A 27887-nucleotide genomic window follows, 5' to 3' on the forward strand; every position below is an offset into this window, starting at 1 on the left:
GTGATACTATGAAAGCACTCTCAAGGGACAATGTACACAAAACAATCTAAAAATAGAAATAATGTACTGAATTATTTAATGTTGGGAATGTTCAGACAAAAATTGCCAAAAGTTTATTTTTGGTCAGCCCAAAACACTTTTTTCACCAAAATAAATGAGAGGAAACAGGATGTTCTTTTGGCAGAAGGAAAACTAAAGCAAAAGCACAGACGTGTACACTAGAACGAAACAGCACAGGGACAGTTTGGATATTATGGGGAAATGCTTTTTGCATGCCATTTATGAGCTGCCCCAGCTACCTATGGGCTACAGTTAATGTAGCTAAATACAACGCCGAGTCGTCGAGGTGAATGGTCGTTTCATGTCTAATATCAGGGCAGCGGAAGTGACTACTTTCTGTCTCCATGGCAGCGATGAAGCTCCACTCCTGAAAAGTATTGGATGCCGCAAGTAAAATTAAGGATCAAATCACACAACATCCACCACCAGGTGTTGGTTCAATTGCCTCTTCCCTTTCCACCTGGAGCAAAGTGACGACTCAGACATGCATGTTCATTTAGAAAGGACCCAATGCCTCAATGTACAACTTTTTGGAGTTATGAGTCACTGATTGATTTGAGTTGGGTTTTTTTTTCCCCCTCGTGGGCCAAAATTTGTGGTTAGCCCAAGCTTCAGCTACTCCGTTGCTCGAGGGCAGTGAAAAAGAATGGAGAAAATGTCCTGTACTTTCATGCGGCTGCCAGGGAAAGGCAGTGGCCAATGCAATTTCACCTATTTATTGAACGGGCTAAATGGTCAAACGCGCAAGTACAAAATGAGAACTGTACTGTAGCCCACAATTCAAACCTGTCCTCTCACACCCAACTAACAGGTCAGCCAAGTACTAGATCACATACATTTGATTGTTTTAAGGTAGGACTTATTCATTACAAACGCAATGTACATTGTACTGTATTACATTGCATACAAGATTCTGCATCCTTGCACAACTGTGAGTTTTTATAAGGAAAAAAAATGTTCTCTGTCAATTAAGTGTCTGTTGGACATGTACAGTATGCCGTACAAGGGCGGAACCAAATTCCTCATGTGTTATTACATACTTGGCCAATAAAGCTGATTCAGACTTTTGTTCTACAAAAATAATCATGGATTCTAACATTTGCATTTGTTTTTCTTACATCCAACCATCCAAACTACACAGCATTACACAATCGATTGTTTAGTATTGGTTGAAACAACAAACAAACAAAAACAAGTAATCGATTGTTTACTGACATAAAAACAAGCCAAATGCATGTATGCAACGTGTCAGAGTTCAGCGATTATTTTGTGACGTTGACGATTGTGATGTCGTGCTTTATTTCATGAAATCTCGTTCAAATGCACGGACAGGGACTACGTCGGGGCTTGTTGTCATTCGCCGTGGCTATCGGCGTCGTCATCGGCTCTATGTGAGACCACATTTTATGACCTCGCGGCATCGATAATTAAAATCGTCACTCAATGTTCATATTTTTCCTCTTTGTTGAAAAGTACGTTTTATGGAAAGGGTGAGAAGCAAACAGAGCCATGAGGACAAGCCACACCGTGGAATGTTAAGTATGCATCATTTAACACTCCAATCAACAACATAGGTTGATGCTCCTCTGAATGGCGTGTTGTTTAAAAAGAAATCTCATTTCATACAATTTTAAACGCGTCGTAATTAATCTCCTCGTAATGAGGTTCGTAATTTCATTGGTTAAAAAAGCTTTCTGTGGCTAAAACACACCGATAATCTGGCGTTTAAGTAAACATCGTGACTTGAGCACCCCTCGCGGCCGGCGGAATGGTTCGGCCCACCATTTCAGCCAGACTCCTGCTTCCCGCTGACTGCGAGTCATGAAGCCCGTCAAACAGACGAGACAGGGCCGCGCTCGAAGTTCTGACGGGGGCGTCTGTTGCCGGAGAGGTGACGGTATCGAGGCTCCGTGACGACAGATATGCTCACAATTCCATTTTTGTGTGCGTCAGTCGAGTGAGTGGGCGGTTTATCCAACCGCTTTCCTACTTTTAGCCGAGGGATTTAGTTTATTCGCAGCCTTAACCAACTCTCCCTTAAATCAGACCGAGGATGATTTTTTCCAATACGGGAAACCCACTAAGGACTCAGTTTCGCAAACAGGTAACTACAACGTTCTCTATCCATTCTGTTTCTAAATCCGACTTCTTAAAGTGTGTCCTTTTACGGATTTAATTGTCGTGAAACAGAGCTTCGCATAAACTCGATGTTTATTTCTTTGAAACTGGAGTGTTGCGTTCAGGGTCCCGTGACGGGATCAATTACTCCGTGAAAAGACAACGTAGTGATTCTCAAGAATAATGTGGACATATGCGGAGAAAAGTGTGCTCTTTAAGCGCTTGTGTGTGACTCAGGGTTCTCTTGAGAATAGGAACACCGGCTGCCTGCATCATGGACAAAAACGAGCCTTGTGCTTCTTTTTAATGTTATGGTTCTCCTAACTAATCCCAATGACCCTAGAGGAGGGAAAGTTTTTCCAGCATGAAGTAATAGTCCTTCAAAATAAATGGAAAGATCTTTGGGCATTTTGTTTGGAAATCAATACATGATTCATGATGTTAAAGAATTGTCCTCGAAAGGTGATGAATTACACACTAATGATGCATTCATATTTTTTCCCAGTTGTATATATTGACTTGTTTTTAACCTCAACTTAGCCAAAAGGTTTCTGAAATAGGCACATTTGCTCATGTTCACACTGTTATCCTGTAGCAGGAGCTCAATGGGCGAGGCCTGTTACTGGAAGCGCTGCGTATTATACAGTATGACAGGCTCAGCTGGTCTGTTGCTGACTGATAAGATGTCGTCCGCTCCCCATTCTCTTCGCAGTCCTGTATCCAAGTGAATTAGGTGGTGAATGGAGCCAAAAATTGCCCGCTCGCTCTCACAGAGAATGCAAGTGTCACGCTCACGCTGAACTGGAACTGAACACTCCCCTTTGGCTATTCTATTTCAATATTGTAGATTTATTTGGCCTCTTAGTTATTGCATACAACATTAGGAAATCAATATAATTTTATTTTTAAGTGATCTCATGTATTTGAAACTAGGCTGTCTCAACCCAACTTTTTCACTTCCGATACCAACATTGCAACCTTCAGTTTTGGCCGATACAGATATCGGTCTGATCTGCTAACAGCAATTATAATACATATTTATTTTGTAGTATGGAATGTTACAAAAGACTTTACCAAGTGTCATTACTCAAACAGAACAATAATCAGCAATAGTAGGTATGAAATAAAACTTACCCATTATTAACCAATGGGTTACATTAAGTAACTTTAAACGGAGGAATGTGCCACAAATTGTAGTCTACAATTGAATAACAAATAAAATAGGTTAGAAAACCTTGAGGCGTAACTTCAACAAAACGTGGGGTACACCCTGAACTGGCTGCCAGTCAATCGTATTTGCACTCACATTCACACCTACAGTCAATTTAGTCTTTAATTAACATACCATGCAAGTTTTTGCCATGTGGGAGGAAACCGGAGTACCAAGAGACAACCCACACAGGCTGAGGAGAACATGCAAACTCCACACAGGTGGGGCTGATATTTGAACCCCTGTCCACAGAAACGTGAGGCAATTTTGCCACCTCAATAAAACCAAAATCCAAATGACAATCCATCCGTTTTTTACCGCTTCTCCGGTTTGGGTCGCGGGAGAAGTAGCTTCACCCGGGATACCCAAACTTTCCTTTGCCCAGCCACTTCCACCTCTTCCGAAGGGATCCCAAGGCGTTCCCAGGCCAGCCGAGAGATATCGTCTCTACAGCGTGTCCTGGGTCGTCCCCGGCGTCTCTTTCCGGTGGAATATGCCCGGAACACCTCACCAGGGAGGTGTCCGGGAGGCATCCAAATCAGATGCCCCAGCCACCTCATCTGGCTCCTCTCAATGCAGAGAAATAGCGGCTCGACACTGAGCCCCTTGCTGATGACCGTGCTCCTCACCCTGTCTCAAAGGGAGAGCCCGGACACCCTGCAGAGGAAACTCATTTCGGCCGCTTTTATCAGGGAGCTTGTTCTTTCATGTAGTACATGATGTCATATTGACAAAATATGTATTTAAACTGCAAACATTAACCACTGCTTAAACCTAAAGGAGTTCTACATTTGAACTGAAAAAAGTAGAAGAATGTAACAAATAACCTCAATAAATAATAAATGCAAATTATACTTTTAAAGAATGGCACGGTGTAGCAGTGTTGAAATCCTAGACCTGCCTGTGCCGTTTGCATTGTCTCCCTGTACCACCGTGGGTTTTCTCCGGGCCCTCCAGTTTCCTACCACATCCCAAAAACATGCATTAATTGGAGACTCTAAATTGCCCCTTGGTGTGCTTGTGAGTGCGACTGCTGTCTGTCTCCATGTGCCCTGAGATTGGCTAGTAACCAGTTCAGGGTGTATGTTGCCTCCTGCCTGATGACAGCTGGGATTGGCTCTGGCACTCCTCTGACCCTCTTGAGAATAACCGGCTCAGAAAAGCGATGGATGGATGAGTGCAAAATAATTAAAGTCCAATTCAGTTTATGGTGGGAACAGTGTTTCCGTTCTTCATGTTCAGTGGCAAAGCAGGTTTCATTCCTTGTTGTCCATGTCTTGACTTCTGAGGTATAGTATAGTGCAACCATTGAGACACACGTGGAGTAATGAAGAAAGTAGAATCAAATGGTTTTTTTTACAGTCAATTGATTTTTCACATTTTGAAGAATATATCCCTGAGAGTATAGTAATATTCCACTAATAGATTATTTTTCTAACTCACTCCACTTATCACAAGGAAACAATACAATGGATGTAAGACAACTTTACATATTCAGTGGGGTTTGTTACATTATTATACATTATTCCACTTTACTTAGGTATGGGTTGCAAGTTAATTTCAGTGGAATATCCAGTTGAGTTCAAGCGGTGCTGCAGCTATTGTATATATATCTTTAGAATCAAGTGTTCTCCATCAATTGATTGTGATAAAAATCGATTTTACATAACACAGTGTGAGGTGCAGGTATTATTTTTGTCTACTTGTAGTCAGCATCCTCATGTTCCACAGTATTATTTAAGACTTTCATTGTGTACTGCTTCAAAAGCCAGGTTCTGGCCTGGTGAGTGACATGGGTGTGAGCGAGTTGAGTGATGCGGCGTGAGTTTTGGCCATTGGCGGTTCGTGTAGCAATGTGTGTATTATAAGTTTGTTTTCTTGCAGATAGCATTGTTGAAACGAAAACGATTTAAAATGTACCAGCAGCTGTCTCCCACTGACCAAATGTTCCAACTCGTGATAGTAGGCGATGTTAAGTCAGCTAACATTAATACGTACAATTGATGTGCTGTTGCACTGCATGTTATCTTAAGTATCAGATGATCCCAAACAGATTTTTTTGGGGGGTCTTTTACGGACTCTTTCCTCTAGTCTCGCCAACATCACGCCAACATTTTTCTTCAGAGTGGTGCGTCACATTTTTCTTCAGAGTGGTGCGTCCCACTGCAGTCACGTTAATCTATATGAAAAAATGATCTTTGCAAAGCTTTGAAGTTGTGGTTTTGCTTCAACTTTTTCGACTGGAATTTGTGAGGGGCGAAAAATTCCATGTTTTACTATCACGTGAGAATATTACATCGCCCTTTGGCAATCTTGTAAGACCTCAGACAACAAAGGATTCATTCTCGGTGCGTATTTTGTAAGCCTCAAGGGATCAACTCTGCATGTTAGTTTTCTTTTGACATTTTTTTGTACAACACTTTCAAAAGAATTTCATGCCTTATCTACTGATGTTAAGAGTATATATGTGAATTAATACTCAAATTTCTTTTTTTAAATTTTTGTTACTTTTGCAACATGATACATTCAGCCCTGTGACATGCTTTGGTAATTCATAATTTTAGTTAAAATTAAGTTTTGTTTTTGCATTTCAAAAGAAGACAGAATGGATTCACAACCTGGGTGCCATGAGAAATCACAAGTAGTGCTGTAGGAAATTATCTAATTTCACTTAATTTGTCATAAAATTATTGAGTACAAATTACAAATGTGGCACCTTCAGATTTCGATGTTTTGATAACCGTGAGGAAAAATATTGTTGTATCACACGGTTACAAATTGCAATTACAGCTCTTAAAGGTATTTGGAATATTTGGGTAAATAACTTTCCATTGAACTCGCTCCGTAGTTACATTATGAAACGTAATGAAACAATTATTTGGTATACAATCAAAATTTACTTCTTCAATAAAAGTACTTGTTTCTTATAAATTATTACCTACTCCTGCGCTGTTCTCCGCTTTGTGACGTAACACCAGAGCAGAAATTAACTGTTAGCCAAAACAGCAAGTTGTAGTAACAAGTGTATAGACACACTAACTGTTGTAGCTGTTTGCAAATGATAATTTCAAGACAGCATTTTAGCAATTATTGAATATAGTAATATTGACTTTGCCACAGAGTTATGGATGACGTGGTGGTGCTTCTCATAAATATAATATCATTCCTCTATCAAGCTGTGGTGAACATTACCGACTGCTCACGCCAGCAATGGAAGTGGGAGGGGTTTGTCTCGTTTCACTTAGTCTGCACTGACGACTAAAGCCCCCATAGCTCCTATGGCTGAAAAAAAGTTTTAGCAGTTTTAAAACTTTGACATTTTAAAAGAACAGTTTACCTTGACACTATTAACTGATCCATACCGATTACAAATAGTGTGTATGTTTTTGTTTATATATTCTATACACCTGTTGCCATTCATATGACACAAGACATGGGTTCCTGTGAGTATATCAGTTTTGCGTTCAATTAAGAGGGCCACATTTCACATTTTTAGATTAGGGTTTTTAAAATATTATCTGTACATCTTAGAGTTGCCTTAAATGATTTTGCATGGTGACAGTTTGATTTTGCAACAGATTATTCTCATCATTTTCTCTTTCAAAATCCAAGACATCCAAATCAGAGGTTCACCAGTGTTTGGGAATGGATTGTTTCATTATATATATTGAGAGTGAGGGATGAAAAAAAAAATTGAAAAACAAAAATGTTTCCCTCCATTTTCCATGGTTAGTACGAGTTGCTGGTTAGACCACAGGGGGGGAAAAACCTTTGAGCCAACAATGCACACAAGTGCACTGCCATGCTACCCACTGTTTTGAGAATGTAATATATTGTTTTGCAATAGACTAATCTGTGACTTATGCTATTTTTTTAAATAACTTTGCAAAATTGTGAAATTAACCACAGTCATGCTTTTCATAATGGGTGGGATAGTCATGATCATGAGACTCGTGAAAAACAGGTCACGCCGATGGCTTTTTTTTTTTTTTTATTTAGTAACTACTACCATCACCTTTTCGTGTAACAGCAGTAGATATTGCATACCGTTGCAATCAAGAAAGTAATCACCTACGCTTCCTTTCCCTCCCATCCCCCACGGGAAATCCTTGCGTGAAACAATTTTCGCACGCTACATTGCCTCAATCAATTTATAATAGACTTTGAGAAGGGCAGTGAGCGGATGGGAGGTAACTGAGGGGTGAAAAGAGTACTGTGAGCAACAGTGAGATGAAGCAAAAAGCCAAACTTGATTGCACAGGTAATGTAAGTCAAGTAAAGATAATCCAGACTGGAGTCCAGACTCAGGTTGCCCAGTCACCAGTGATTCATGCTTTGGATTCCATGGGCTTCCTCTCAGCTTGAGATTCCCTTAAGAGAAGGTGGTTGTGGGCGATAATTGCTTATAAATCCCTGAAGGGGAACGTTCTATACAGACGAGGACAAGTCACTTTTGAATTTGTATTTTTCCTCGCACCGGCTGCAACAAGTATTGTACCGGAAAGAGTTTTATTTTACATTAATTGGATTTGCTTTAAGCACCACGGTAAATGACTATTTATAATGTCTGCCTCACATTTCTGACAAGCGGGGTTCAAATCCAGGCCCAGCCTGTGTGGAGTTTGCATGTTCTCCCTGTGCCCGGATGGGTTTTCTCCCATATCCCAAAAACATGCATGGTAGGTTAATTAAACACTCTAAATTGACCAATAGATGGGAATGTGAGCGTGGATGCTCATTTCTGCCCTGCGATCGACTGCTGACCAGATCAGATTACTAGCTAGGTGTACATGGAGCCTTCTATTGCCATGACAATCAGGTTAGACACCCAAACCAAATGAAAATTCCCATTAAACACCTCAATCTGAATAAACGGGCAACTTCACAGTGGTATAGAACTCCTGCCAAAGCAAACGAGTAAATTTTGCTACGTGATTGTTTGCTTACTTAAAAACATGGCATTCTACCAGAATGGATCTGTGATGGAGAGGTTTTTAGCTACTTTTTAATTCTTTTTATCAAGTTATTTTCATAAAAGTTTAAAAATAATCACAACTACTGTGCTGCATAGATGACTGTACTTCATCTTGATACATTTTAAGTTTATGTGAATCGTGTCACATCTGCAGAACTGTTGTTTTGATTAAATGTGTATCACATGTACAATTGAATGGAGTAGGAATGGAGTAGATCACTTCAGATGTAAAAGGTCCATCAGAATGACAAAAAAGTATGCATGTAAATGCGGTTACTTTATTTCCAAACTGGTGGAGTTGGTAAAAAAATAACTATGCACAATAAAGTGAAGGAAATGAACTTCGAACTATTTCACATAGAAAATAAATTTTCCCAACAAGGGTCCGAGTTCACATCACAATACTGTATGTTTTTCAGGTTTAAATAATCAATTGAAAAAATTGTTGTGTCCTTTTTTTCTGATCATGCAGAGCTAATTGCCAATTAAATATGCAATGCCAAAAGTGAATAGTTTGGCAAAAAAAAAAAAAGAAAATCTTTTCTCTAAAAATAGCATGTTCCAGACTCCAGAGACTTTTGTATTCCTCAGAGTTGACATTGCCACCATGCATGTATTTATGTTTGTATGTCTGTCTGTGTGTCTCTCTCGCTCACTCACTCTCACACACAAACGCGCACGCCGACATGCACGCGCACACACTAGCTATAACCATCATGTCATGGCTGCGACATCAGTGCCCAACATTCAACACGTTAGGCAAGGGAGGCACAACTTTTGCACTCTGTTCCATTTTTTTTTTTTGTAAAAAGCTCATGCACGTGAGTTCACTATTTTCACGGCGCCATATTGCCGGTCAAACAGCTGCTTGACATTGTGAGAGACATTGAACCGGAGAATATTTATAATACGAGAGACCTGTTGTTCCGTTGGTTGTCAAAACAGACGAGACAGATATTCAAAGAGATCATTATATGGAATACCAGCTAAAAAGACCAGAAAATATTGATGGATTTCGGCAATTAAACATAATGGATGGTGCCCAACCAAAATACACATGCCTGTGTAGCGATCGCTTTATTTCAGGCAGGAATTATTCTTCTTAATCTCAAATTACCAAGAAGAATTTATAATGCCAAGTTGGCTCATTTGAGAACAATGCATATTAAAAAAAAACTTGTCTGTCACAGAAGTTTACAAAGGTTCAGTGTGGCCGCAATCGCTTCCGTGTACATTCCGTGGAGACGATTCTGTCCTCTTTTTTTTTTCCAATCATAGCTAAGAATGCAAGTTTGTGTAAAACCAGAGGTCATTTATTTAAATATTGGTATTTGTATTGAATACTAGATCAAAAGATTGATGGCTTCCAGCAAAGGTTAATGTGTGGCCGAAGCTTCCGTGCCGTCAAAAGCGTCACCGTGGGATTTATTCCTGATGACAACAGATCCAGCAATAAAGTATTCGTATGCATCCAGACTTTTCTACGCTTTCAAAATTTACCGTGTAAATCTCGACCACTTACTCACCAGATACATGTGTAGATCCAGTTGTCCAAGACAAGCGGAAGTGGGTTAACGGTCCACTTTCTTATCAGCGAAAATATCGACTTTGGCATGAAATATGTGTCCTCTATGCAGAGTTTATCTAATTTTTCCACGAACCTTCGTTTATTTTCACCTTCTAAATAGGGTTGTCTAACAGAATCCGACAAGACTCTGGGCGTCGTGCTATAAGACATGTTTGTGTTGTCTCCAACCGACCTAGCATTGAAGAATGCTTTGCTAAACCGGCAATATGGTGAACTAAACAAAGTTTTATGACATAGGTGCACAAGCTCTATATCTGTGACCGGGAAATACGTAACACCCATTCTCTGCTTTCATTCCACCGCAGTAAACAACAGTGGCCAATTCCAGAAGCACTGTTTTCCCACTTTTTTAAAAATAGTTTAACTTCGACCGATCAACATTTTCAAATGTCTTGTATTTATACGTTTTTTTTTTGTTTCCTTCATTCTTTTGCCCAAATTTACAAACAGCTATCAAAGGTTTAGAAGCTCCTTGCATACATGTTTACTCACAGGCACTCATTTCTTATCAAAGAAGTTGCATGTGTGGAACTTATCGTTACTAGCCATTGAAATGTGTGTGTGTCAACATGTTTGTACATTTCCAGGGCAAACAGTGCATGCAAAGCTTTTTTGATCAAGCCCAGTTGGGTGATTTTGATTTCAGTTCTGATTTTAAAAGGGCACACAAAATTATGTGATTTTAAAAAATGGCTTCACCTGACCACAATCCCCATATAAAAGATTTCTGCATGATCACTCCTATTGAAAGAAAAAAAGAAAACCTGCACACTAGTTAAGTGGTGTTCACCGGTGGGCCCAAGTGACTCATTAATGATACTGGCTTTACATTAAGATGCCAATTCATAGTAAATGCGCCCATGGAAGCATTTATGTCAGTGCTGAAGACCTACAGGGCTTTGTGGCCCTTGATTATGCTTATTGAAAGAGAAGCAATGGACATTGCTTCACGGACAAGGAAGACTGCTTGCTTAAAGATCAATCCACTCCCTCACATAATTAGGGCAGAGAACAATGGTTAGATTTTATTTTCTGCAAGTTAATATCATGATTATATCTGGAACACGAGCTCTTAGATGTTTGGACCCAAAATAGTGATTGTAAATTGATGACACGATTGCTCTCAGGATAATTGTGTTTTGTTTTTTTAAAGCCTGACCAGTACTGCATATTCTAGCCCAAAGCAATAACCCACATTTTAGCTAATATCTTGTAGTCTGTAAGTGACAATTGTCATTCATTATCATATGAAGTATGGTTGCATGAAAACAAAACAAGATTAAGGAAATTTAGCATTAGGTTAAGTGTGTGTCCCCACTGAAAACGTGAGATTAGAGGTACCGCTTTTAACATTGCATACTTCCATGCTAGAAATTTTACAGCTGTGGAAATGTCAAAGGCCTAATCTAAGCATTAGCTTTCTGTGACCGTTTTTCAAAGTGGCCATTTTGATATAAGACATTCATAATGCTGATACTGTACATGTGTTTATACCAGAATTGATTGAAAATCCAGTGTGACATTTAATTGGGCCTCTTTTCTCCCTCCAGTCACCTGTTACCCTACTGTCTCACCCCATGGCTCCACCCAGCCCAAGTAACAACAGCAGCACCAACAACAGTAGCGGCAATAGTACTGCAGGCTGGGAGCAACTCAGCAAAACCAATCTTTACATCAGAGGGCTGTCCCCATCAACAACAGACCATGACCTGGTCAAACTCTGTCAGCCGTGAGTACTGCACTTCCTCTTGTCATTATTTACTATTGATGTGCCATTGATTGTCTTGTTCAAAATTGTGCCCGCAGTTATACACTGACATACAACTGTTTTTGCGCTGAGCGCATTCATAAGATTTAAGTGCTATGGAGATGTTTTATAATAACACTAATAATGACAATGTTGGGATTTGTAGCTGACAGTGAATGACTTTTTATAGAATAGATGCAAGTTGAAGACTGCAAGCAGGTGTATATATTGGTGTCTTGGAATACAGTACAAACTTGGTATTAATGCTAAACCTTACAGTACACGGAGGTACTCCATGGCCTACAGCCAATTTCTATATTCAGTAGGTCACAACAGAGGTTCAGATCAGATTATGGTATTCATTAATTATATCTCGAGGCACAGTTAGAGGGGCTGGAGGGTGCTTTAATGACCTCAGGGTCTGACCTCTTTGTAGATATATTTCAGTTTCATTATGGATTAACACTAGATTAATGGTTCTATATATTGTGCTTTTAAAGGAGATTTCTGCAGCATCTGCACACAGAATTTGGCTTCATTTACGTTACTGGTTCCCATTGCTTTAATGTAGTGAAGCACTGTCACAATCCTACGTTTGAAGATTTTTTAAAATAATTTAAATGTTATGTACAGTTCACTCTTAATTTAGTCATTTGTTTTTCTTTTCATTTTTTTTCAGTCCACTGTTAGTGTTCAACTTGTGCATGTTACAATGGCTTACAATAATATATATTGCAAGTATACTTTAGCAATAAAACCTTTGCCTTGTTTTTCGATATTTTTGTTGTCATGGTGGTACTTGAAGAACAAAATATTTTTTGAGGTGCTCCTTTGTGTACATCGGAGAACTACTGTTGTAGTGGATTCATAGCCACCTGTCACGCCTTTGACCCCTTTAAAATCATGCTGCTATTGACTGTACTGTAGTCTGCTTCTGTAGTCTGGGTTAGACTCGAGCTCCACTGGCTGAACAGGATAAGAGAAGTAAAGAAAAATGCATGGATGGGCATTCCTGTTCTTACGCTATACTTTGCTACATAATTTTAACTTCTGTGTTTTAGGTTTTTGCCTTGGTATTCTTACAGTATTGTTATTGAGGTTTTTTATACAGGAATAGTATTACAGTAAAAGCAAAAAATTTGGTATGATGACAACACTAGTACACTTGGACCTGCAGTGCAAATCCAGCCTGGTTGAAAGAGTCTTTTTCCCTACTTCTAGTAAGGACTGTGCATGCACCCACTTCCTATTACTCATACCATTGCAGTGATGTCACTGTTGCTGAACCCTCCCTTTTTGTATGTTGTACAACTGGCTCTCTTTCGTCTAATGCAAAATGCACGTACACATGCCTTGCCTTTCTGCTTCTCCCTCAGGTATGGCAAAATTGTATCAACAAAGGCCATCCTTGACAAGACTACAAACAAATGCAAAGGTGTGTGAAGTTATTTGTTTCTGCTGACATAGCACACCCGTGTTTATTTAATGCTAAAATGGATGGCCACACTTGGGGTGGCACTATAGTAATTTTGTAGTTACAAATTGGGAGCATTTCTGTACCTTTTTGCCCTTGGAGTGATGCGGGTAGTCATTGTACAATTTGTCAATTCTACTGAAGTCTTTGAAGTACGTTTATATAACCTCTATACGTATTCGGGATGTGGGGCTGGGGCAACAATTGACTCAGTTTGTACTGTAAAAGTTTTACCAGCCTCATACAAGTAATGTATCAGTTTAAATAAAAGCCAGTCTAACTGTTGTACCACAGATGCATTATTTGCCTTGAGGATGCTCGTGGAAAAGTACAGAGAAGGTCAGAAGGAGCTACATTGCGTCTTTGTGGATCTAGAGAAAGCCTATGACAGAGTACCAAGAGAGGAACTGTGGTACTGCATGCGTAAGTCTGGTGTGGCAGAGAAGTATGTTAAAATAGTACAGGACATGTATGATGGCAGCAGAACAATGGTGAGGTGTGCCTTAGGTGTGACAGAGGAATTTAAGGTGGAGGTGGGACTGCATCAGGGATCAGCTCTGAGCCCCTTCCTGTTTGCAGTGGTAATGGATAGGCTGACAGATGAGGTTAGACTGGAATCCCCTTGGACCATGATGTTCGCAGATGATATTGTCATATGCAGTGAAAGCAGGAAGCATGCAGAGGAACAATTGGAAAGATGGAGACATGCACTGGAAAGGAGAGGAATGAAGATTAGCCGAAGTAAAACAGAATATATGTGTGTGAATGAGAAAAGTGGAGGGGGAAGAGTGAGGCTACAGGGAGAAGAGATAGCGAGGGTCGACGACTTCAAATACTTGGGGTCAACAATACAGAGCAATGGAGAGTGTGGTCAGGAAGTGAAGAAACGGGTCCAAGCAGGTTGGAACAGCTGGCGAAAGGTGTCTGGTGTGTTATGTGACAGAAGAGTGTCTGCTAGGATGAAGGGCAAAGTTTACAAAACAGTGGTGAGGCCGGCCATGATGTACGGATTAGAGACAGTGGCACTGAAGAAACAACAGGAAGCTGAACTGGAGGTGGCAGAAATGAAGATGTTGAGGTTCTCGCTCGGAGTGACCAGGTTGGATAGGATTAGAAATGAGCTCATTAGAGGGACAGCCAAAGCTGGATGTTTTGGAGACAAGATTCGAGAGAGCAGACTTCGATGGTTTGGACATGTTCAGAGGCGAGAGAGTGAGTATATTGGTAGAAGGATGCTGAGGATGGAGCTGCCAGGCAAAAGAGCGAGAGGAAGACCAAAGAGAAGGTTTATGGATGTGGTGAGGGAAGACATGAGGGCAGTTGGGGTTAGAGAGGAAGATGCAGGAGATAGGCTAAGATGGCAAAAGATGACACGCTGTGGCGACCCCTAACGGGACAAGCCGAAAGGAAAAGAAGAAAGAAGAAGAAGTCTAACTGTTTTTAATCATCCTTGAGCAGGTTATTTTAAGGTTCAGCCTTTGTTGGTGTGTCATTGCTACGATGGTTGGGTTTTCCTGAGTTGTGGGCTTCTGTTGAGTGACATGTTTGATCTCATTCAGTGTGGCTGCCCAGTGAAGTTTTGTCTTTACTCATTTTTACTACGTAGTTTACTAATATAGTTACGTACACATAATTGATTGAAGTCCTCTACACTTTGACCCTGAAAAAATGAATCAACAAAGAATCTTTGACTTCTGGCCAAAACTCCAGTTCAGCATTAACTGTCCAACACTGATGGTGGTTTAAATTAAATTGTTCCGACATAAGTTTTTCAGCTTCAAGATCAACCGCACATTCACCTTTATTTAGTTTCGCCAGGCTAAAAATAGCTTCAGTTGAAGTCAGGGACTATGGTTGCACCCTGTTTGTACACCACAGAACAAAGAGCTGACCTCAGCCAGCAACATCACTCTGGTATCTGCATTCTCAGCGCTTTTTGTCGCTCTTCTTCCACACACATGTATACATTCAAACCATATATTCATCGACTAACATAATACAAACATACAGGTACAACAAAATGGGAACCTGTATACGAGGCTTAATAACACAACCCTTCCACTAGAGACTGACGGGACAAGTGACATGATATGGTTGGTGATGACTGCAGTGCATTGTTCTTACTGTTCTAATTGTCTCATCAGGATATGGCTTTGTGGATTTTGATAGTCCCACGGCAGCTCAGAAAGCTGTGGCTGCCCTAAAGACCAGTGGAGTACAAGCTCAAATGGCAAAGGTGAGGGATCAGTATGCTCACTTCTGTACAGCAGACTGCATGTGCGCACCTTTTAACTGCTTCCAAGGACCTTTGTATAGCCATCCATTTTCCGAGCCGCTTATCCTCACAATGGTCGCATGAGTGCTGGGGCCAATCCCAGCTGTCTTCGGGCAGGAGGTGGGGTACACCCCGAACTGGTTGCCAGCCAATCGCAGGGCGCAGGGAGATAGACAACAGTCACACTCACAATCAAACCTAGGGGCAATTTAGAATCTCCACTGAATGCATGTTTCTTTTGGGATGTGGGAGGAAACCGGAGTACCCGGAGAAATCCCACGCAGGCACTAGGAGAAAATGCAAATTCCACACAGGCAGGGTCGGGATTTGAACCCCGGTCCTCAGAACTGGGAGGCCAAGGGTCTACAACTGCTTCACCGTGCCGCCACAAATAGGCATGTTTTCAAGCATGCAAGCAGTTATGGTAACCCCTTTGTACTCTGCCGTATAACCTGTCATTGTGCAGGAGTTCCCATGTATGTCGTGATACATGGGACTTCATACCAGCATGCTGCTGGCTCCACAGGTTTTTACTTTTATCAATAAAACAAATGAGAGAAGACATAATTTCACAGAGTGGTACTGTCAGAGCAAAAATGGTTACCAATACAGAACTTTCTATAGCACTTACCCATTAACAATTAATCACACTTTTGTATTTTTCAGAATTTTACAAACCCCACATTAGAACCGGTTATTGATGACAAAAATATGCATATTGTTCCCTGAAATACTACAGTGTTATTGTATTTTTCCATGTACAACCTGCATGGTGCCCATTGGGATTCGGCTGTAGCTATAATCCCCAGATCTGCATAAGAGTTTCCCATCAGTCGTGCCAATAAGCAGACATGATAAAGCACCAGTAAATGTATTCACTGTGCAAGCACAAATTGAGAAATATTTGCCCCAAAACCGCCCCTAGATTCAACACATGCACAGACACACACACACAATAAAATGTTACTAAGCCTCAAATGGAGCAGTTAATGATGCTTTATACAATAATACTGTTGTCAGTGGCATTTACTTACAAAGGACTCGCTTGCTGTACTTGATGCTAGACATTAGCTTTGTGTTGTCATGGTAACGAGAACCAGTTGGGAGAATTACTTCTCATAAAGCAGTGAGCAAGAGCCCTCATTCCCTTGTTTGGGGAGTTGTGGTACTTCTTGACATGCCTCTGTGCAACCATTTAGCCTTTTAATTCAGATGGAGTAGCCTGGTCATGTGGAACGAAGTTTAATCTTTGCACTGTGGAATGTCATGTCCAAATAAAGTGTCTCTAATCCTTGCCATTGCCAATTATCGTTTGGACTTTTAAGAACATGAAAGTAAATTGTAATTTAAATGTTTAATGCTCAGCATTACAGGCTTTACAGTATTGGCCAAACGTACACACTAATCACACGCAAGTTGGACCTTACTCAGCCAATCAAGTCTGCATCAGGCAGTAGTCACTGACTGTGAAGATCAGACAAAGATCTGGACAATCGGAATAGAGTGAAAGAGAGAGAGTTGAGTTTTTGAGAGGCAGACTACTAAAATAATGATAAGAAAATTTGGAACAAATGTGCAAAATTTAAATGGGTCATATTTTACCACACCAACTTTTTCCAGTATTTGGAATGCAATATTGCCATTATGGTGACTCAGCAAACGTGAAATGAATTAAATTTCATCCACGCATTCTTTAGTCCCAGACGTTTTTCTGCAGAGAGGCCTGAAATCATGTTATTTGAATTTTTCGAGGTCATCTACGTCATGAGTGAAGAGCTCCACCTTTCCTCTCCCGAGCCACCACTGTCAATATTACACTGCTTTCATAAGTGGGTCTCCTACACGGAAGCAACCAATCATAGAAAAGGGGGAGGTCTTAGCTAAATGTGGACACACAGGATATGAAACTGGGTCAAACTGGAGTAGTTGTGAAATGGTCCTTTTCTGGACATTCGTAAGACAAAACGAAGTTGTTTTTTTTTTTGTTTGTTTTTTTTTTCAAATTGACACTTTAATACCAAGTTCATGTAAGAAAGTCATTGTGGATGTCTAAATACAGTAGCTCAAATATGGGACCTTTAAAATGGAGAGGAAGAAGAAGAAATGGAACTGTCATTTTCTGTTGTGGGATACTTCTCTGTGACAATTTCCCCCGGAGAGATTTTGAACAAACATTCTCTAGAATGTTCAATTGAGATTCAAATTAAACCGTCAGACATTTCAGAAAAACACAATCCACCAATACAAATTAAATAATGAAATGGTTCTTATTAAGTCATTTAGAAGAAATATTTCACACATTCTGCGTGGGCAGTTGAACTTGTGAGCACAACTGTACATATATGTGGTCACATATTGATTACATACAGATGTACATGCAACAACTGGGCTAAGTTAATATACAGTACACCAAACTAGACATCATACGATTTTCTGGAAATTTGTCTCAAGAAATGTTTTGATCTGCTTTTACAATCAAGCAGGAGTATTTTAAACTGCTGCCCCTGGTATGAATACCCCTGGTTCCTACGTCATCATGTTATAGCAATAATGCTTGTTGAAAACATTGTCTTTTTCACCCAATTATTTTTAGTTATTCTACATTATTTCATCTGAAATAAGATAATTTATTTGAGAAACTCAAGCAGTGTTAATTCTGTTGTTTTACAGTGTATCAGAAAAAGCAAATAAGTAGTAACATTAGTATCATTGAAATCTTAGTGTGAAAGGGCATTGCAATTCTCTTTTACACATCAGCCAAAGTGTATCAAGAATAACTATGATAAATACTATACTATTTCTACACTAAATGAACCAATGAAATCATGTTTAGTAAGTGATCATATTATTACCATCCTAAACAGACACATTAATCTCCTGCATTGCGCATAGATATTATTCAGCCAACCAAGATGCTCAAACAAATGTTTTGCTCTCCTCCCTTCTGCTTTGTGATCTCACCAAACCAGTTGTGCATTCTGAACCAGTCTATTCTGCATTCTATTTTCTTTGGTTTGCTCACGATGTTTAATTGTGATCAGTTGATCCCCCCCAGTAGGGCGTCACCTTGGTAACGATCTGACACTAAACGCGGTGCTCCAAGGTTGATGAATATTAATGTTGAGAGCCCGTCCCTTGGGTCTGGTAGCCATCACTCGCATTTCTGCTGATACCATTAGAAGAGAAATGAGCTGATGTGAAAATGAAACCTCTATGACTGCACGCAGCTCATATCAGCCATCAAGTGGCCATTTTGTACCGAAACCTAACCAGAGACAGAGATGAGCAAGGACACATTTGAGTTGGGCATTTCCAAGTGAATTGGATGTTAATCTTCCACAAATGAGTCATGACACATCTGACCCTTTTGTCATTCAGCAACAAGAACAAGACCCCACCAACTTGTATATCTCCAACCTGCCACTGTCAATGGATGAGCAGGAGCTGGAGAACATGCTGAAGCACTTCGGCCAGGTTATATCAACCCGCATCCTGAGGGACTCAAGTGGTGCAAGCAGAGGGGTGGGCTTTGCCAGGTAGGACGATGGGTGTAGTTAATGTATTTTAAGATTGCTTCATGAAGAGGTAATTTGGCTGTCTACTAATTTTATGGAACTAAATATGTGCCACCAGGATTTGAATTAAAAATGCCATTGAAAATTTTATGTTGTAAAATTCACATTGTTATTTCAAAGTAATTCCATCTTTCAAAAGCTGGATTTCAGTTTAATTTTTCAATGTGAACAAATTTTCCAGATAAAAAAATTCAACCTTTAAAATTCAAACGCAATATTTTCCGTCTCCTGAGATTCAACTGGCTAGAATTCGCTGTCTGATATTCACCGTCTATTTGTATGCAGGAAACTGTTGAATGGAAACATCGATATTAATTAAAAACAAAAGAGTAACTATACTGTGCTTTATATGCATTAATAGCAGAAACAATTTATCATTTAAAGTGATTGGTTGTGGAAATTGAGAAACTGTAGTGCACTACTTGGCTGGATAACAGTCCTGGTGTCACTGTTTTGAGGTTCATTCTCAACGAGTTTGCATTGTAAAAAGTACAAAGTGACGTCATCTATGGGAAGTTGGACGACATCCTTGTCGACCACTGCTACGGCACAACTCCTCTTAGCAGCATTATTTGACTATACAACACAGAGCTTTGATAGCCCCTTTAAAATATAATGTTTAAAAACATAAATCTAGGAAATATGCTTATAGGTAGTTTAAAGTCATTTAAATCTTTGGTGTGTCTCTGTGCAGATCGGCATTGTTGCATTATGTCTCATGTGTGGTAAATGTTTCTCAGTGAAGACAGGACATGGGCTTTGCCTCGCTTGGTGTTTAAATGCACCCTTCCTATAATGCTGTCAGAAATCTCGAGGGTTTTACACATTGCTATTCTAAGAATAGTTATGCATTTATTTAACCTTTATTAATCCAGATAAGGCTATTGAGAACCAATTTTTATTTGCAATGCCAACTTGCCTTCAGGCAGTAGAATAAAACTAAATGAAAGACATTTTACATTATATTATGTAAGCCTACAGTACATACATTACTGACCAATGGTGATACATCTGGCATTAAAAAAAAAACCTTCATATTATGAGATCCAATACCAGGGTTGTAAGACAGACTCTTTCTTAAAAACTACAATGGCATTTAGTGATCACCAGGAAATTTCTTACCATCATTGATACTAGCTGCCTATGCTCAGGTTTGGTCATCAAAGTCATGTGTTGTTCACGCCAAACTTAACTGGTGTATTCAATGGTCTTTTTTTCCATGTTCTTTTTTGAACATTTTTTGTAGTGCAGGGGGTTAAAAAGTACAAATGCTTCACACGCCACGGACAAATTCCGTAAATCTCAGCTTCTGGCTAGCAGACATCATGGCAATCAGCATTCTATTAGCGGTACCAAACTTATTAACTCATTAGTAATCACAATCCTGTAGACAAGACGGAAAGATCAGTGCAGTGGTGCAAAACGCAACTTCCAGCAGCATCTAGTCAGAGGACTTCAGATCAAGCCAGGGCAAATTCATGACAAATGTCGTTTGTGTTTTTTTTTCCCCAATGTGATGATTCAGACTGTTCAGACCATTACTTTTGCACTCGTCTGCCCAATCAATCATTTCCTAAAAAGAAGACAAGCCAGAATTTATTAAACGTTACCCTCCAGCACAAAACCGTCATACAGCCGTCTTTTAAGACAGACCCCATAAAAAGGATTGACTATGTGAAAAAGAGATTTTCAGACCTGATTCAAACACGTGTTTCAAGCACTAGAAAAGTTAACTCCCCGTTTGGAATTGATGTAAATCTTGAGAAAAAATGCTGTTCTGTATGGAATGTGGAGAAAACCAGGACCTTGTGTACCAAACAATGATTTTTGGCATCCAGTTGAAACCACAGAAAGAAAAGCAAGATTCTTTCTAACTTAAATGTTAACCACCTTAGTTTGGAAGTCCGTAACAAAAGCAGTTGGATGACTTCTTGTCATCTCCATTGTAAATAGTTTCACAGCGACTGAGTAACTTAATTATAGGTGCAATGGCAACTTCCGCCAGTTGCCCTGTTTCGGGATTTATTGCTGATGTGGTTTTACTCTATGTTTCCCATAAATTCAGGATGGAGTCAACAGAAAAATGTGATGCAGTCATTTCTCACTTCAATGGAAAGTTCATCAAGACGCCGGCCGGCGTACCAGGTATAAACCATGTCATTACTGTTAGGAAGCCATGAATATTAAAGAATACATTTGTCGTATTTGAATGACACAATTTGACTGCATAATGGATAAGTCACAGAGTTTATGGTCAAATTAATTCACAAATGATTGCTGATGTTGGATGTATAAGCTCAAAAGAGGGCAGGAAGTGGTCAGCCTACTATATCCTCCTTCCATTTGGCGTCTGTTGCTAGAGATCATATACATTCAGCCTGAGAGGCTCACTGTGGCCTCCACTCCCAGTCCCAGTCCTTTTAATGGGATTATCATACAGAAATAGTCCCTTCCAGTCGTCACTTCTTTCGGAAGGCTGGGGGCATTTACGGCCCCTCAGTCGCCAAATTAGAAGCTCGTATTGTGTGGCTGGTTAGGGAATGACTGTTTGGAAAACATGACACACAAATTATTGCAACCCGTACTGTTTGAAAAAACCTGGTTTCAAATCTCTTCTCCTCACTCCAGCACCTGCCGAACCTTTGCTTTTCAAGTTTGCTGATGGTGGGCAGAAAAAGAGACAAAGCCAAAACAAATTTGTTCAGAATGGTCGAGGTTGGCTAAGAGATGGAAACACCAGACTCGTAAGTTGGACAAACTTTTTCTTAATTTTCAAAGAGTCCATTCAAGCATCACAGATCTTATAAGGGAAGCGAAATACACTGGAACAGTGGCTATAGCTGTTCAATTTGTTCAGATACAGTTTTTCTTTCTATCTCTGATAAACAATGAGGACTTTGATAAAAGATGGGGTTTTTTTCCCCTGCTTTGAATGGCCATTCTCCCACTTCATGCAACAGATGATATTCTTTTCTCAGTCTCAGACTTTGTTGAGGCTTCTCTTTTTAGTGTCACCAAAAAAAAAAGAAAAAGAAAAACAATGCACGATTGTTTCTAAATTGAGGTCTGGCAAGCAAAATAGAAGCATACTCAACCACATCTACAACAAAGTCATTCTAAAACTTTCACAATTGAATCACAATTCAGTTTTCTAGGAGATGGCAACACAGGCATACATAATTGTCCGCATTCTTTATCTTGGCCGCAATACATTTGCAAGGCCTTTTAACAATAATTTGTGTCCCTGAACCCAAACTTGAAAACTACTCTTACGGCCGTACACAACAGTCAAGCATTCTGTGGTTCAGCACTATTTCTTTTGTTTGTAACCATGCCGTACCTGCTAAACGTGGTAGGACTGTCCCAACTTGTCCCGGATGCAAAATCACCACCCCACAGTAACTCCCATTGGCCAACTCTTTCACGAACATGAGCCAAGACCGTCATGTGACTGACAACAACAGAGAACATAAACTAAATCTAGTGTGTCGAGGGAAAGTGATGATCATGCATTATTCGGCGGTTTTGCCAAACCTGTGTGTTCCTTTCCCACCAGGCTGGAATGACACTCACATACGATCCCAGTGCAGCTGCAATGCAAAACGAGTAAGTTGGGCTTCTCATCCCGTTTCACTCCCGAGATACGTTTAATCAATCGCACTTAATGTACACATGGTTCTGATTTTGTGCGCATAGATTTTTCCCGCCGGCGTACAGCATTTCAAACAGGATGATTGCTCACACGCCCATGTCCACGTACATGTCTCCAGTTTCAGCATATCAGGTTTGGATCCTTCAATCTTTTCTCCTCTTCATGGAAATATTGTATGTGTGCCCAACTATAACAATTTATTGACAAAACCTTAACTGCAGTGGTGCCTTGACTTAATGAGTTTAATTCATTCACTAACCCTAAAAACACATACTTCAAAGATTTTTTTTCCATAGAAAAGAACAAAAATTGCAGCAGGTCAAAAACAACAAATAGTTTGTTTATGAAAAGAAAAATGACACTAATGTAATACCTACGGTACAAACATAGCGTAATACCAAATGAAGCAAATACACTTTCACATACACAAACACTTTCTTTCATCATGAATTCTTATCCTTCCATTTATATTTTGCTGCTACTTTTAACTGCGTGTCTTGACCACTAGGGAGCAGAGTAATATGACATACATATAAAACTCCAATGTCCAAACCTAAATTACTCATAATCTGTGTAATATTACTCATTGGTTTGCACAGGATGTAAAAACTGTGCTTGTGACTTGTGAGTATTGTAATACATTCTGTCTGCATATGTTGCTGCTTCTGTTCAGTGGTAGTTCTGTTATCCCATCAATGCCATTTTTTGTTAGGATGAAGCTCGTGGACTCTTGCACATTTTTTGTTTGGTTAAATACACATCTAATTCTTTCATGTTTAAATTGCAACTGGGGGTGGCGTCCGGAGCAATCTATGATAGCTTGTAACTCAAGAAGACAAAATAGGCCACGTCACTGATCATATCTGAAAAAATGCATGTCGGATCACATAAGTGGAGGTACACTGCATTTGTCAATGATTATTTAATCATTTGTATTATTGTGATCTAATTTGATGATTCCATTCATAGTATTTTAAAAGATGATCCAGTGTGGTCTTCACTTTCATTAAACAACATTCCTGTCCTGCTTATTGTCAAGAAAAGGCTCTGATCTGAGGGATCACCTCATTGTTTCATTTTTTCTGTGTGATGTCACAGGTGCACAACCCGTCGTGGGTGCATCAACCCTACGTCATGCAGCACCCTGTAAGCACACGATTTTTTTTCCCTTCATCTAAATGTTTCCTTTTTGGATCTAGCAGAACTGATCATTTGTTTGTGTAAACTATGCACAAGTCACACATATGGGGAAGGTGAGCTATACAGTACAATTATAAAGTGCCTGGATGGACATAACAGGTGTGTTATGATACAAATACTAAGATGGGTATGAAATGAGGCTCTGGTTTTGCTTTGTTCTAAAAATGGCCAACATGCTTGCAACCTGACCACCCCATGTGACCATTGCCGGCTACGGCCGTGACATGCATGCAATTATTAAATAAATATTAAAAGGTGCCATCGGTAGTGTAACGGTTCCTTGAGTCATCGTGACTCTAAATTCACATTTTTGTTCACTTAGTGAGAGATCAGTTCCCATTCAATTCACTATTCACATTCAACCTGTCATTAGTTGCTTATAGCATCTAAACCTTTTCCCCCAAACCATCAATGACAGGCTTCAGCCTTCACACTCGCACTGAACAGGATAATTGTTAGAAAAAAAATGGATGAACGGAAAGAAATTCAAACAGAAAATCTGAAACTTCTCACTCCTCTCACTTTTGGTTCCAGGGTGCAGTCATATCGCCCTCTATGGAGCCATCATTGTCACTGCAGCCTACATCTCTGATGACTCCACTGGCACAGCAGATGAGTCATTTGTCTTTGGGCAATGGAGGAGCGGTGAGAAAATACTGTTGTATATCTTTGTCTAATCATGTATTAAATAATTGCTCTATATGAGGTTTATCGGAGAGGTTCCACAACATTTGTCACAAAAGAGGTACAGTATTTCAAATCCAAACTACATTTTCCTATTAAAAGTTTTCCTTGGAGTTCCGTCGCATTCTCTGCCACACTTTTGTTCTTTCTTGAAGGGATTATTATTGGATCTTGGAATAAAATTGTAAGAAATTGTAATAGTAAATAGATAAAATGGTAAATAGTAATATTGTGATTGCAATTTAGATTTTACAGGAGAAAGTTTTTTCTTCAGCAAACAAGAAACAAATGATTCTACTGTATGACCAGCAATATTGTTGTCAATTTGACATCAAAAGGTTTGTTCATTTTAATACTACCGACATCAATTGCCAGTGGCCATGCCAGCAGCTGACATCAAAAGTTGCAGTTTTAGAAGTGATGGATGATTTGAAATCAAAATAATAGCGCAACACAATACCCAGATAATGTAACAAAACTTTCAGTCCTATTAATGTTTGTACAAAAAAATGAAACATCTGACCGAGTCAGGGTCGTAGCACTGTAGAAGAAGCACTATTTTTTTCGTTCGCGTCTGGGTATCTGGACAATCTTATGCTGCCTTCCAGTGACTAAAGCATTCGTACCATAAGGAACAGCACAATGAATTCCATATAAGCATTATAAATCCTGATACACAAACTTTCATCCTTTACATTGTATTATTTTAAGTGGAAACTTAAATTACCCCCCCTGCAGAAATATCACCCCCCCCCCACAAAAGTACATTATTATTGATAGCTATTTTTATTCTTAACAAATGCAACTACAAATGTTTTTGGATGGTGGTTCGGGGGGAAGAAACAGATTAATGGGATTTCCATTCCTTTCAATAGAAAAAGCTGATTAGAGACATGAGTGAGTTATGCATGTGGTTAAGAAACAACTGAAACTTGTATCTTAAGGGAGTTGTAACAGCAGTCCTGGAACTTTTCTGCCACCTTGTCCATGACCATCGCTTTCTCTCTCTGCTATTCAGTTCATGACCACCAACGCTCCCATCCCAGGTGCTTACATCCCTCAGTACGCGCACTTGCAGACAGCAGCAATTCCTGCAGAGGTAAGTGCAATGACTGTCCTAAAGAGAAACTTTGGGGCTAAAGCAGAGAAGGGTAAGAATTAGTATCGTCTTATTTTTCAGGAAAATGGAGTCATGTCTCAGATGGACACAGCTGGCAACCCTTCCCCGTATGCCTACCAACAAACCAAGTAGTGCCGACGTAATGTTTGGACAACCACTCAGCAATACCGGCAAAAACAAAAAACGCAACGAACGCAAAAGATCCTTCACTGATTTGCTGTTGTCAGACTTGTGAGGCAATTTTTGGAATTGCGCTTGAAGAGTGTAAAGAATACTCTTCAGTTTATCAAATGATTTTAACAACTACTAAGAACAAATTTTGAAAAGTTTTTTTCTATTTTCGTACAAGAAACTGTTTATTTTTTACCAAAGGAAAAAAAAAAAACATTGCATGGTGATAAATGTCTTTTTCAGCCCGCTATTTTAAAGTTTTTGTGCTTGCAGTGCGAGTGTTGCCATGGCGAAGTGTTTTTTAAAGTGTTTTCTTCTCCCGTCGTGCTTTAGGATGACAATGCGATCTGATAACAGTTTGCCTTAACAGTTTTACTACAGGGATCGTTGAGATCGCCACAAAGAACTGGAAGCAAGGTCTGTTGTTTTGTACGTGAGCTATGAAATGTTTTTGCTCCATGGACTAATAGGAAATCGATTTATGTCGAGTGTACTGACGCCTGTTGCTTTTGTTGTGATATTTATTTAGAAAAGAATACTTTACATGGTCCTGGATGTTTTGCTGAAAGGTCATCTTTTGGATCTAGAGCCTTTTTGCATACCCCCTAATGTAAACTAGCTGACTTTGACCTATAGTGGTAAATTTGGATTGCTATTTGGATGATAATGTGTCTTGTTAACTTTTATTTAACAAAGCCAAGAGGAACACGTGGCTTTAGAATTGCGCACATATGACAAAACACTCGTCAAAGGACTTTGTGGGAGCTAAAATGAGACATGCATCGTATTGGACCTCTATTTTTTTAGCAGGAAACTAACAAGTTGGCACTTTGTTTTATCACCAAAGATTAGAAGTTCGTATACCGAGGAACCAGAATCTTGTCTCTTTTACCAGAACAGGAGGGATTCTGCGAGTAAACTTGCAGTGATGGACTGTGCCTTTCTCAAATCAACATTTACACTCAGTTCGCAAATGTACAGTGGTTGCAATGGACGCAAAGAAGGATAGATAGAAGCAGGCCAGAATCCAACAAGTGCCACAGACTAATTTTGTTCTTACATTAGAAAAAGACAATACAATGTTGAGGTTCTAGTGTAAAAAATGATGTGGTTTGATCTGATATGACAGCACTAAAAGTGGTGCTTAAAAAAAGTTTTTTTTTTAATATATATATATATATATATATATATATATATATATATAACATTTATGATCAAGGTGCCCTTCTATTCCAACAGGTGGTCAATCAGACCAGATATCTACCTCAGTTTTTCCATGTTCCTCAGTTTTACACCAGGTTATTGAGTCCAGCCCACTTCCTAGACCAAAAGCTGAGCTCAGGACCTGGTCACACGACAGGTTCCTTTATTTTATCTTAAATTTAGGTTTTTCTTCAAGACATTTTTGTACAGTTTTGTTTTGAGGATGGGGTTCAAGCGCATGCTTCTTGTTGATGTTTCAGTCGCTACTTCCACCTGACTAAATTCCATAGAAAATGAGTTTTCACTGATTATGCGCTCATTTTTACAAGTTTGATGCACCATCATAGGTGGAGACAAACTCACAGGCGGCATTAGTTGGTTGTAGAGAGTACCCGAGATTCTACTTGAGATTTCTGTCTCACGCCCGACTGAACTGTTTTGTGAGTTTTTGCTGCTAGTGGCATCTGAACCAAGGGGCATATGGTGTCGGGGTCAAGAACTGCAGAAATGCGTCAAGGAAAAACTGCTCGTATCAGCAATCGTGTTGAACAGTCAATAGTTTGTATGGAAAGAAAGTTCTAATTTATGAAGATTTTTTTTTTTTGGTAACACAAAGCTAGAGGAAAAGGTGAATGAAACCATTTGTTTTATTTGTGTTGATTTGCACCACATACTTGCCAGTGGTGATTTGTTTGTACAGATAAAAGCTTCTCGCATCTTTGTTTTGGTAGTGTTAAGGCCAAATTTGTTTTCCCTTGTAGATTGCTGCCTCAGGTTTATTCTTTTTACTTCTTTGAGCCTTGTTTTTTAATAAAAAAAAAAGAGATTTGTTAAA

At 39.6% G+C, this 27887-nt stretch overlaps 1 protein-coding gene across 2 annotated transcripts; it reads left to right on the forward strand.

The window, feature by feature from the left end:
- The first annotated feature begins 1526 nt into the window (after positions 1-1526).
- LOC133511985 (RNA-binding motif, single-stranded-interacting protein 1) lies at positions 1527-27887 on the forward strand. 2 transcript variants are annotated; one of them, XM_061841147.1, is made up of 14 exons: positions 1698-2017; positions 2107-2164; positions 11502-11680; positions 13075-13133; positions 15317-15408; positions 18826-18983; positions 21088-21167; positions 21651-21766; positions 22579-22628; positions 22719-22806; positions 23773-23820; positions 24409-24519; positions 25577-25657; positions 25739-27887. In XM_061841147.1, exons 1-14 carry the CDS (start codon positions 1983-1985, stop codon positions 25808-25810), a joined length of 1227 nt encoding a protein of 408 aa, XP_061697131.1. In that variant the 5' UTR covers positions 1698-1982; the 3' UTR covers positions 25811-27887. The 2 variants fall into 2 exon arrangements, with proteins under 2 accessions (XP_061697132.1, XP_061697131.1); XM_061841148.1 differs by lacking the exons at positions 1698-2017; positions 2107-2164 and adding an exon at positions 1527-1599.

The sequence above is a fragment of the Syngnathoides biaculeatus genome, chromosome 14, assembly GCF_019802595.1.
Source record: "Syngnathoides biaculeatus isolate LvHL_M chromosome 14, ASM1980259v1, whole genome shotgun sequence".
NCBI classification, from domain to species: Eukaryota; Metazoa; Chordata; class Actinopteri; order Syngnathiformes; family Syngnathidae; genus Syngnathoides; species Syngnathoides biaculeatus.